The sequence below is a fragment of the Dermacentor silvarum genome, chromosome 3 (assembly GCF_013339745.2).
Source record: "Dermacentor silvarum isolate Dsil-2018 chromosome 3, BIME_Dsil_1.4, whole genome shotgun sequence".
Taxonomy (NCBI): Eukaryota; Metazoa; Arthropoda; class Arachnida; order Ixodida; family Ixodidae; genus Dermacentor; species Dermacentor silvarum.
In genome coordinates this window covers 217,505,788-217,518,773 of record NC_051156.1, presented here as the reverse complement: position 1 = coordinate 217,518,773, position 12,986 = coordinate 217,505,788, and the positions used below count along the sequence as shown (strand labels likewise).

The window sequence follows — 12,986 nt, the reverse complement described above, 5'->3', positions numbered from 1 at the left end:
GCAATGAGCGAGAACACTATACTCATAGCCCTGGTCGATTTGTTGCGAAATGGTTATATGTGGGTGATGCCTCTATGAACATCAAGCTCCCCTAAAACAGATCCACAACATGTGGAGTCGATGTTACGTTTTCTATAAATTTGCTCCCAGTATGTGAAGCACTGTAACTTAGTCGTGAAATAAGGCAGCGCGAAGATTCCCTCTAACTCCCAAGGCGTTGACTGAAAAAAAAATTAAATTCTGGGATGTTACGTGCAGAAACCACGATATTATTATGAGGCACGCCGTAATGGGGATTCGTTTTGACCACCTAGGGTTCGTTAATTAACGTGTACCCAATGCACGGTACACGGGCATTTTTACAATCCGTCCCAATCGAAATGCGGCCGCCGCGACCATGATTCCATCCCGCGCCCTAAGGCTTAGCAGCCCAACGCCAAAGCTACGAGAGCACCACGGCGGGTACGGCGTTGCCTGCTAAGTATGATTAAGCAGTGTGCATTTGACTTTGTTTGTAGCGTGCACCAGCACGCGGTACCAAAACCTGTCACTGTCAAGAATAGACTGACCAAGACCTCTTCTGTAAGGGGAAGTCGCACATATGGTAGTTTACGCTAGCAGGTTTAGCTCCAGAGCTCCAGAGGACATATATACTACCCGGTGAATACCCTCGGTAGGAATCGAATACGATAGCAATACTAATAAAATATAAGATAAGTATCTCACCACAGCAGGCATTTCGGTCGTCTCTTGATTTCTGTGATGATAGTTCAGGACCACCACAGTCATGACCACGGAAAAAGCGACCATGATCATGATGCAGGCGAAATAAGTTCCTGAAAAAAAAAAGAACGTGGAAAGTCCCCACGCAGAAACGACGTATTGGTCACAATGACAGGACGGTGACTGTGAGTGGAAAATCGTAGCATGCACCACATGATTTATCAGTACCTAAACGAGGGTGCACTATGCTTGTGCTGGAATAGAGAACACACTCAAGCACAGGCTCGCATTCTCAGCGCCATCAAGCAGTGCATTCGGAGGTCATGCAGTGCATAGGCTGGCACAGATGCACAGCCCGCAAGCACGTATCATGCACGTATGCACACAAGGACTGTCAATATTCGTAAAAAATTGAAGTTGGCTTATAGCATGCAGATTGATTATACCAAAGCACTTTCTTATGTAGTTTTGAAATTGCTTTTCCTATTATTTTACAAAAAAAAGCTGCAATATTCAGGCAGCCGAAGCTTGTATGAAACAACAGAGGATTTCAGCTATGGTCATGAGCTCCATGCTCTGACGACCCTTTTCCCATCCTCCCGATCAAGCATGCATTTTTTCCATGAGTACCACATGTGGACATGCAGCTACGGCCAAAAGCAAGGTCACAAACATGCGAGAAAAAAAACACACACACACACACATACACATTGGAGACATGTCGGAACGGTCATGCTGCGCATCATTGTTTAGGCATGTTTAACCTTGGCGTCGCTTGTCTGTGAACTGAAAACGAAAGATTTCAACTGCCTCCAGGCCTGTACTTGTTCGCACGGTCTGCAATTTCAAATCGTTGTCTAGTAAGCCTCTGGTGGTGAGCTGTACATGATCAGTCTACCAGGATAAAAAACACATAAAACATGATTTAGAATGGGAAGTCACACGGTGATGGTATGCTTGATTACACGTTGTCACTAAGGCCCAATGTTCTACTGTGTTGAAGACTTTTGCTGGTGTTATCCTAACGGTCATGTCCACGTATCCTGCTGCGACGTTCCGGCTTTTCTTATGCTTTGATAACTGCGTCGTCCGCAGTCATCAAAATCCGCGTAGGCAGGCTAGGCTTTCAGTTTGGCGTTCAGCTTCAGCAGTTTGTTTAGTTGCGCAGAACCACACATTTCTTTCGGAACCCTAAACGACATCTGTTCTCCGTACCCGTGAAAATGCGCCCCCGCGCGGGACCGAGCGCAATATCTGCAACGAGAATTAAACTGCGCAGACTTCCGCTGGCAGCTATTGCAAAAGCAAACGGCGCTCGGCTGCATTCTAATGCCCGTTTAGATCGTTCAAGCATCACAACGACGAGATTTATGCCGCGCGGTTCCTGCTCCGATACCTCTTTTGCCCCAGAATTTCTGCTTCTCGCTCTCTTAATTACACTTCACGTTGTCACTGAATGTCTTCTTTTCCTCGTGATTTTGCTGTCAAAGCATCCGGCTCGTGCCGGCTCAATTTAGCGCGCCGGCAATTCCAGTTCTAAGGCATTCTTTCATCTGCTCCTACCTCGGCGCGCAGAATGATAAGGCAACCATAACTCATGGCGCGACTCAAATTCTGTGCGGGGCCTGCATGAGCTTCGAACATTTTTCACATTTGCATGACGTTGATCTATGGCGAAGCATTAATGCCTTTTGATCGCTACAATGACCGCAACAGCCATTCTTTTTCCCTCTGCTTCGTCGCATTACGTACGGACGCGCACGCGCACGTGTATGTATAGTACAACGCGTCATGTTAAAAACTGCCTGAAAAAGTTTAGAACGAGCAAGCGAAGCTTACGCAGCATGCTCGAAGTGTATGCCCCGAATAAAGGTTTCCGTTTTTGCGATGCCGAATCTCTCAGATCATTCCAAAAGCAATGAACAATTTTGAGCTATCTCGCATTTTTCACACCGTTTACTGTCCTCGTTCAGCGTCTTCTTGCTGGTTAGGATCTTTCGTGTCGTTGAGCGTGATCTTATCATTATTGCATCGGATTTTTCAGCCCTCCGCACTCAGTGCGACTACATACTTCAGTTCGCTCCTGTTGCAATTGTTCCGGTATTTCCTTCTAGGCGATCTCTTTGTGACTCGTGAGTTGTTGCTGTGTCTGCTTAGTAATATTCAAGCTCAGTTAACTACATTACCTTCCAGGTAAAAGACCAATAACCTGACCCGAAGCTCATTATTAAAGGCAGGTGCACAATGCTTCCATTCAGTCGCACAGATATGCATTCTGTGTGTCAAGCGTAGTTGCGACTTGAAGAAGGAGTAATGACAATGTATTTAATAACGTTGCCATTTTTATGCACCAAGAGCTTGTCGTACCGGATTATAATTTTTTAGTTCGCTCCGTGCAGTTTTAGAGCCTAAACTGGCCTTTTCTACTACGCGCACTGTTACATCTCAACACACCTGACATAACGTGCCACAAGCAAAAAGAGCGGTGACGGCAATGAGGTTTAATTGGTGTTCGGTCGTAAAATCCACTCGTAAAGATAAGATCGATTGAGTTGGTCGGGTTGGCGAGTTTGCCGCGGGTTATTGTATATAGACATAGAATTTGTTTAAAACAAGACCCATCTGGTCAATTTGTATGTATAAGACCTATTAAACTAGCGCCAATATGTATCCACTAGATTCATAAAGGGAGACCTTCAGTTAGGCTGATGGGCAAAGTTATTTTTGTTTATAGTGAGTAATGTTGTTTGTAAAAGTGCCACCTTTCTTCCGTATTGTCAGAAGCTAAACAAACAGGGATAAAGTGCCCCAGAAAGGCTCAGAACCCGCCGAGGATGGCAAGGCCGCCTTTGAAAAAGATAGGTCCACCTATCGAAACGTTGGCCAACTTTTCTGTGGCACTGGCCAGCCTTTCTGAGGAACTTTATCCCTGTTTGTGCAACTTCTATACTTCAGTGTGCTACTCTATCTGTCGGTCCACTTCTCGATTTTGTATTTCCGTGTTGTCAAAGTAAGCGCACTAAATTCCCGGAAAAAGTTCGCAGACTACGCCGGCCGGCTGTACGAATCGCTCTAAAGTTGCGCATCGCATCTCGCAAACGCCGGCCAACTCCTGCGACTAACGTTTGTAAACAAACAGCTGAATGAATGTCACAGTGAAGGAGTTACACTCATATGGCAGCAGGTGACGCTAGTGTGCTGCTTTGTTTTCGTGATCTACAAAAGGGGTGACATGGAACAATGTGGCTGTTCGACTTTCTGACTCATTCAATTCGTCGGCTGTTGAAATATGAGTGCACTAGGAGTGTCGAAGGTGGTATGAAGAGCTGTGCACGGTCCGCGCATGTCGGTGTATTAATTTTAACCCGAAAATGCAAAGCCGTCTCTCGCATTTAAGGCAGCGCCGAATACAGCGACGCCTGTTCACTTTTTTTAGAGCTCCACTCGGATTTAGTGGCACGAGTGCAGTGTGTGAGAGAGGCAGGGTGAGGGGGAAGTCACTCGTGAGCGAGGAGGCCACAGTGGAGGCCATGCTTCGGATCAGCGTGGACACTCGGGCTTGTGGGCGGAGCACAATCGGCAAATTTGCTGAGCGGAAGACAAGGACAGAGCGAGGACACCCGCTTTGGTGGACAGCATTGGTGAGGGGGCTTTGTAACCTCCTTCGGAAATCTTGTACTTTTCACTTCGCGTTTTGGGGCTATATACTTCCTAAAATATGCTTCTGAACAGCATTGCGATGAGGCGTGCATTTGCGTAAGCGAAAGTAATAGTGTTTTTCATATAAGAGGGAGTCTGTAAGAACGCACAGCTACGATGTGTTTGCTTTTCAACAATGCGCTCAATGAGACCTAAACTGCCCAATAACTCGACCTGCTGAGCTGAGTGTTCACAGGGAAAAACGTGCTTGTTTTACGTACTTTGGGGACGGAGCTCCGACGATGTGTACCGGACGACCATACTTCTGGGGCGGTATTCTGTAAGAGTCCAATTAGTGGACTGTCCATTTCGACTGTCGCTGATTGGCTGATGCTTCACGTGCAGGGAGGTGCCAGCCAGTATCCTTCCTGCTCGTGAAGCAGCAGCCAATCAGCGACAGCCGAAATGGAGAGTCCACTAATTGGACTCTTACAGAATACCGCCCCTGTTCAGTCATGCGTATAGCGCGTGATGGTGCCGCGCTTACGTTAAAATGTTCACGACATGTAGCAAGCGGTTATCTGCGGTAATTCATCCACCTCCTTCTTTTCATAGCGCGTGAGCGCCACGGCTATATTTGCGAAAATTCGAAGTAAATGAAACGAACGTAGAAGGTGGCGACTTTCATTTGAGAAATGAAAGAGTGTGTCGCGGTAGCATCACGCCACCGCCTTGAACGCAGAGCTTATTTCAACATAGATTTGCCTCGACCAACACAAGCTCTCCATTTGAAACGTCGGTACCGAGCTCGCGCTGCACATAGTGTTCATCTCTCTGCTAAAAGTACGTGAAAACAGCTACTTGTCAAGGTGTCAAAACCGGGTCCCGCTCCTTACAATCGCAAGCACTACATCATGAGCAACATGACCTGCAACAGATGGCACGTATATGGCACCCCGTTACTAAGCCTTCACTTTTGTTTGTGTCTTATGCTCTACGCATATGGAAGCGCTAGTCCTCGCTCTGTCGCTGCCCTCCTCTCTTCTTTCGCCAAGCCTTTAAGAAGACAGCCATGACCATATCAAGGGGCTGGGATTCTTATGTCAGCGACCGCACTTCATTGGTTCCGCACCTATGAGAGGCAGAGTGTCTGAAGTGGCGGGAATTTTTTCGCAAATGAGCAGCATGAAGACGATCAACGAGAGCAGAATGGTGACGCCTGCGAGCAGGAAAAAGAAGGGGGTTGCGCCTTCTCAAGCACGGTGCTATAGACTTCACCCGAGGTCTCACTCGGAGGGTTGCCGCTCCATGGTGAACTCGCTTCAGTGATCAGCTTACCGCCTTCGTCGGTAGACCACGTCGGCGGATTCCTTGGCCGTTCTGTTTGGTGTCATGCTTCTCGAAAAAAAAAATCGTCAGTTGAGGTGAACGCTAAGCAGTTGTATTCTGCACTAACTTTCCACAACTTTGGCAGGCAGCGCAGGCGAGCGCTGAACCCTCGCCACACAAACTGTGAACTTTATTAAGTTTTGCGACAAAGACAGGCTGTTGTATAACAAAGGCGTCTAAACTATACATTAAAATAATCATACAGAAAAGGAGCTCCACTTTCCGGGTTCTGTTCGCACCTGGCTGCAAAGGGCCTCTAGAGCGATGAAGTAATCCCGAAGTCAGTGACCCCTAATAGGACTTCCTTCACACTTAGACTAAATACCTCAAGTACACAAATATTTCTCATAGCGACTCCGCTATTTCTGAAATATCGTCCAGTAGCAAAGTACTGGCTATCGTGAGGCAGGACACACAAAAAGAAATATAATATTCTTGATAAAAAGTACTTTGGTACATTAGTAGCAGCTCTTTAGTGCGTTTTCTGTGTTCAAGAAGTAGCACGCTTAAAAAATCTGAGGTAGCTCAATTTCTCACGAGACAAAGTTGTGCGTGAACATTATTTTATATGCCGGTATTGCATAGGCATACTTTCCTACTCTCCGTATTGAGCTGTACAGCTCAATAGCTGGAGCGTCTCACGATATTTCGCACTTATATTATTCTTTCTATACTGCCACACGTAAGAAAGCAGAGCACTGGAGTTGATCTCGCCCTTGAAAATACACTCTTAATACTTGCAGAGGAGACAAGCCATGTAACTTCACCAATGAGCGCGCAGTACCAACACTTACGTCACAGACAGTAACACCATAAGTTCAGCTCTTCTCTAGACAAGTGCACGCGCACAGTGACCACCGCCGACCGCAGGCAAGAAGGAAAAAGACAGCGCAGTCCACTAAGAGTAGTAAAGGACGTCACAAGCACTACACAAAACATCACCAATGCTATGTACGGGCAACATGGTCGGACGACCACCACCAACGGTGCGGCAGAGATAGAGAGACCCGCCACCAGAAACATGCAGGGGGGCGGGTTGTAACCCCAGCACCCGGCGCACCTATAATGGAGACGGCATCGGACGTCGGAGGCATGGTCTCGGCGAGCTGGAGCATGAATACCGTCAGGGACAGCAGAATGGTTACACCTGCGCGCGGCACCGGACAGCGACAGGCATCGGAGAGGTTAGAGGTCACCGACCGAGATGCGTGTTTACTGGCCACGTGAAGGCTCAGCCAGCGGTCGCTGCACCGCCGCGTGTATTTACCAAACATCTCAATTACAGTACGTAACCCTTACAGTGAGTTCCCCCCGTTTCAATGCCATCGTCTGCAGCCAATTCCTTTAGTGGCGCTACAGTGCGTTGAACCAGAATTCTGCTTCGAATGAACATGTTGTTGCTTCAAATTCGCGCACAGTTGCACCACAGTAGAGTCATTTCGACATATCACCAAAACTTTTTGGTAGCATAGTGAACGATGTAATCGTTCCAGTTAAATTCACGTCTTCTATAGAGTGTATGATGCCCTTAGAGTTCTATCCTATACAATATGCAGTGCTCGGGACACGAGGGCATGTAGGAGCTGCTAGCTGTTCAGCAGCGGTTCTGCGTGAGAAGTTCAGGTAAACGAACGGCAGTGACGACACACACACACACACACACACACACACACACACACACACACACACACACACACACACACACACACACACACACACACACACACACACACACACACACACACACACACACACACACACACACACACACACACACACACACACACACACAAACGTGTCTTCCTGCGTCTTGAGACCATTATGATAGTACTATCTGATTTAAGCCAGGAGCTTCTAACACATTGTGCATTTAAGTTGAAAACTTTAGGTCGGCTACATTTTATCCCTTTCTCATTTTCTTTCTACCCTCTTACAGTACACTCTCTCGCGGGACATTACACATGGTGAACAAAAACACTCTGAACAGTACCGAATGCAATGGCACATGGGCTTGCACACGCCTTGACAGTCATACCGCGACAGGCACACGCATTCGAAAGAGTACATTGAAAGCAATTCTCAGTGCTCTTATCAGCTCGGGGGAAATGGCCGCCTCTCTCAACTGCAACTTCTCGTGAGTTTTATAAAAATAAAGGGAGGTTCTGACATTTTAGAACCAGTCTAAACGCGCGAGCACGCAGCTCCGACGCAATATAGCAAGCAAGCCCCAACTGCCGCCAGCAGAGGGTATACCTCCTTAATCACGACGCTCTATCTCCGATTGCAGACGAACTAATGTGCGAGTTATTTTACTTCTTTCGGACGCACTCGTGTCTCATTACATTCTTTTGCCGCCTTTGCTGTTAAGACCTCTTCCAATTTAGGTAATGCAGTGGCATAGGACCGATGCCTTCGTGCTTTCCATGCTCAGCTTTTGCCGGTGAAGAAAGAAAAGAAAGGAAAGAAAAGAAAACGTGGCGTTAAGCGCTTTCATTTGGGCTTGCGTCGAGGCCTGCGCACGTCTGCTCGACTATATCGCCCTGTCGCAACGCTCAAGGGAATTCAGGCCGACAACTCGCATTTAATATTTCGGTGCGAGAGTCAATATGTTCCGACAACGACATAACGTGATCAGACGGCAATTGAAAGAGAGTGCGAACAATGCAAGAGAAAGACAATGCAGCAACAATTAAATGACATTTTTTTTTTCGCAGCAACGCAGTTTCGTTTCCTCCGCCTCCAATCACCTCCGTCGCAGCGAATCGTTGTTTATTTTCTTTAACCGTACTTTGTCTGACAAAAAATTAAAGAAAGCCGATCGAAGCGCCTTATGGGGCACGACATACTGTCGAAACGGCAAAAGAAAAGCAGGTGATTCCGTTTAGTGGTTTCCTTCTGAGTTCTATAGTGCTTACTACTTTTGACTCGTTGATTTGGCGCTAAAACCTAAATATAAAGCGCTTAATTATAAAAAACTGTATAATATTGGTATTGAGATTTTTGCGGCGCATAAACATATAAATGTTGCACGAGATTACACATTGCATGGGATGAAATTAAGCACCATTGTTCGCGTCGCCGCTAATTGTTTAGACTTAAACTTCGCTTCACTCAGATTGCATCATGTGCATTGGATCTGCATAATTATTTTTTGCACTAGGAAGAAGTGAGGTTTATTAGTTTTTAACCATAGTTTATTACTCCGGTTCAATTTATACCAGATGAATTCACTGCAGCGCAACTAAGACTTGACTCACAGAACAGACACCACGGGCGCTTCTGTTCTTTGTGGCTTGTCTTACTTGCACTGCAATTGTTTCATCTAGTATAAACCAACTAGCCCAAGAACAAGTTAGTATATTCAATTTCTACCACTCGGGCGTTCTTGAAACTGCTTTTAAATTCTGATTCCAACGGAATGCAGCCATCGTGGCTGCGGTATCCGAACCCGTGTCACCGCGTGCGGAACCAATATACGCAGCAGCCCCTGAATCACCATGGCGCGTGTGCGAAAGAAATTGCACCGCGCCGCGAGTCTTGTGATCACGATGATGAGCAAGGAATCAGCCTCCAAGCGCGTCGTACTTCTTGATCCGTTTCGCAGCGGCTTTGCTGCTTCCATCTTAGCCTAAGCAGGCGATGAACGAGGCGGAGATGGTGCGTCGTTCCGCTCCAAAGGCTAATACCCTATACTCTGTCACTGCCAGCAAAGCGCTCTCTCCGGGCTTTCGAGGCACCGGCAAGCAATCACGGCGTCTAGGCTCTTCGACACACTATACCGATATTTCGGAGGAAAAAAAAAAGCGCGCGGGGCTATCTCGCCGTTTGCATATGGTATGCCAGGTGTCCTGGCACTCGCCTCTCTTCGTGTGGTCGATTCAGTGGGCTTAAGAGGCCACGATCTCTAACCTCCATTCGTTGACCTTCCTCTCCAGTCACTGCTCGTTCATTTCATTTCATTCTCCTTTTTTTTTTTTTTACTCCGGCGCTGCTCTTCCTCGACGAAGGCGAGCGCAGCGACAAGCAAGCGCAAAGCCGATGGATAGAAGGAGAGAGCGAGAGTTGAGGTGGTGGTGTCGTTGGAGGGAGCGAAGGGTGAACCTTCTACGTCGCCGTTGATTCGCCCTCCGCTGCTGCCGCCGCGGTCTCGGCAGACTATACGTGCTTTGACGCCACTCTCCGGTCAGGTGACATCGATCGATCCAGCGTGCTCTCCTTCTACTTACCCCCACCTTGTTGCTTTCAATGCGGAGAGCTTCTCCTCCCCCATCCACGGATTGCGGATCTTACTCCCCCCTTCACCGCGCTCGAGCCCGAAAACCCACTAGCCCAGAACCCTACCCTTCGCTCTGCTCCACGGAAAAGCCCGCCGCTCCGCCGTTGACTCCTCCGCTAACAGGGTCTCCGGCACCCCGCCGTCGCGCGCTCCCGGTAGCAGCTGTTGCTTCCTCTCGGCGAGCGAATGAGTGGAGAATTCGGCAGCTCGGACAACGGGGCCGTCTCGAAGCCTGATAGCGTTTCGTTGTCGCGCGTCGGCGGGAGACGAGCGCGCCACCTCCTCGGGGATCCCACAGAGACCCTCCCTCCCTCCCTCCCTCGTTCCCTTCCCTTCTCTGTCAAAGGCACGCAGCGTATGCCACAGGTACGAGCCTATACACTGGCTCAATAGCGAGAGGGAAAAAAAAAAAGCGTGATGACCGTGCCGTAACTGTCCAGTTCGGTGAAAAAGGCTGAACATCGGTCAGCGCTGGTGGGACAGGAGAAGAACGGGAGAGACTGTAGAGGTCTCTTGGTGCTACTTGCGGGTACCGCAAACACTCGCGTATTACGCGCACCCGGTTGTAAGGCAAGAGCTGATAAAGAAGGATAAGAGTACGCAGGAATAATAGACGGGTTTCCCTACTCGCTTTTGTTGGGCAGAAATATTTCTCCAGTAAGCTCCGCCATTGTTGCGGGATCTCGGGGAATAGCCAAGCCACCTCGGGCAGATTTCTCCCTAACTTAATTCAAACCGTAGAAACGCACTTGGAATGTAGAAGACCAGACGAAAACACTCAACACTTTGCGTGAAAAGTACGTGCTAGTGCTGTCAAACAATTTTTTTTAATAGTCCCAATGCAGCGGTCAAGCAATACCCTATATAACCCTGCGCGCCATCCGAATGAGTCCTGATATTAACCTTACGCATCAATTATAGGTTCAAGTGCGTGATAAAAATATGATCTCTTTTGTGCTTAAGTGAGCGACACGGCACAGACCATGACCGAAAAATCAACGGGACGAAGCTTACCTTCTCCTCAAGACGGAAGCGCCGAATTGGTGAGGCACGTTACGGGGACATTAAGACATCACATCTAATCACATCTGCGGCGATATCTCGAAATGCAAGTAATTAACAATGATGTGTTATTAGTAAAATGTATGAGTGAGGTCGAATCAAAATGAAACTCTCTAATGAAAATTCAGAAATCGTGGTGTCTTTATGTCTTATGGTAACCTGCATGTCCTCAGAAAAACTTCCCGGCACTTCTTTTATACTGACTAATACAGACTTCCCTCCTGAATGCATTTCCTGCCTCACCTATCTTTCCCCCTTCCCATTAGTGCAGCCGGGCATGGCATTGATTAACCTTCCCATTTGAAGTGGGCGAATATCAGCTTTTCCAAATACGAATCGAATATGAATAGTTAGTCTCGAATATCGAATCGAATATAAAATGGTTAAATGTAGGCACGTATATTCAGCATAAATATTTATTTCGGTATAATTAGGTACCGCGCCTTTGCTGACTAGTGCAAAAAAAAAAATGCTAACCGTTATGAACGAATGATCAGTTTTAAGCACAAGATCACTAATTATATATACTTAAAAAAAACTGCATGAATTGCCTCTCAACATCTTTAGAGCCTGGTTTCGAACAAGCTTTCCAAGAATAAATTGCTGCTGTACGACTAGCTATCCAAGTACGCTGCATAAATGGTTGCCGAGAAAAAAAAATAAAAGAGAAGTCGCGGAAAGAGAGACAGAGAGAGAGAGCTGCTAGAGCACTTTTGTTCCATAAACAAGTGTAAAAGGGTCTCTTGCAAGGTAAACATCGCTGGTTGTGACGTAAAAAGTCAAATTGCTGCATGACTCATTTTCTAAAAACACTACATGTGAGACTACAAGCTAAACGAAAATGACTGGTTGTCTCATGAGTTTACAACGCGAAACTGATAACAAAGCGTGCATTCCCCATTTTGTTTCTGCATTGCTTAAAAAAGTTTTGTCGTTGTCTTCCGATAATTTGGAACACTTCGAGAACGGTAACAAGACATTAACAGTCGGTTGTAGCGAAATATTTTGTTAGCTTCGGAGATTCGAAAATACCAAATTGTTCCTCTTCGAATACGAATACGAGTAGTTAGTGTGTAATATTCGATTCGGATTCAGAACTTCGAATCCATCCCGTCTTCCCACTTTTCTTTCCCATTCATCCCTCGCTATCTCTTGTTCGGGATGTAGGATATCCGAAAGCTGCATTTCCGCACCCACTATCAAATCCGCATTGTGTGACTTTATCTAACGAGACTATTCGGGATTGTTTGCTCTCAACAAGGCTGATCTAGTTGGTGCTGCATAATCGATGTTTTCCAAGCGCATTAGACATGTACGTGTGTCCCCACTCTGTTGCGTGTGTTCATTCTGCTGTCCGAGTCTAATGCACTGGGAAAACATTGATTTTCGCTCTCAAGGATGACTATGCAATATTCAGTGTCTGCGACCACGAGAAAATAGAAGAGCGTAGGACGTTGATATAAAGCCATACAATTGTCACGAATTGCAGGAAAGCCTCACCGACAGTGGCGACAGTTAAGTTGATTTGCGCATTCGTAACTATTGTAACAGAAAGATTTGAGCGAGAGTTCCTGTGCTGCGGACTGGCCAACAAGTTAGTGGCAACAAGGATTAGATTAAGCTGTTCGTGAATCTTTCGACTTTGCTTTCACGGAACTTTTTCAAAGTTCAGTGAATGCGAGACTGCTTCTGTTTCCCAATTTGCTCAAAACTCTTCTTATCAACGATGTCGATTTGCGACAGCGCATTAGAATTTCGCTGCTATACGACTACTGCAATGAGTTTTCACTATAGAGCAATGTCCTTCCACCGATGAGAACAAAAATATTGCATGCGTTCAATGTTCTCAACTCTCTCGCGACCAAGCAGGGCTGCAATTTCATCGCATTTATTTTTT

At 46.9% G+C, this 12,986-nt stretch overlaps 1 protein-coding gene across 2 annotated transcripts in view; it reads right to left on the bottom strand.

Moving 5' to 3' along the window:
- The window catches only part of LOC119446665 (neuronal acetylcholine receptor subunit alpha-7), a 310,058-nt gene that overhangs the window by 13,314 nt on the left and 283,758 nt on the right, over positions 1–12,986 (bottom strand). For both annotated transcript variants that reach the window (XM_049664324.1, XM_037711159.2), the window contains 2 exons: positions 6,812–6,898; positions 727–836 (listed from right to left, as the gene is read on the bottom strand). In XM_049664324.1, the coding sequence (XP_049520281.1) occupies positions 727–836; positions 6,812–6,898 (197 nt within the window). The remainder of the gene's footprint in view (positions 1–726; positions 837–6,811; positions 6,899–12,986) is intronic.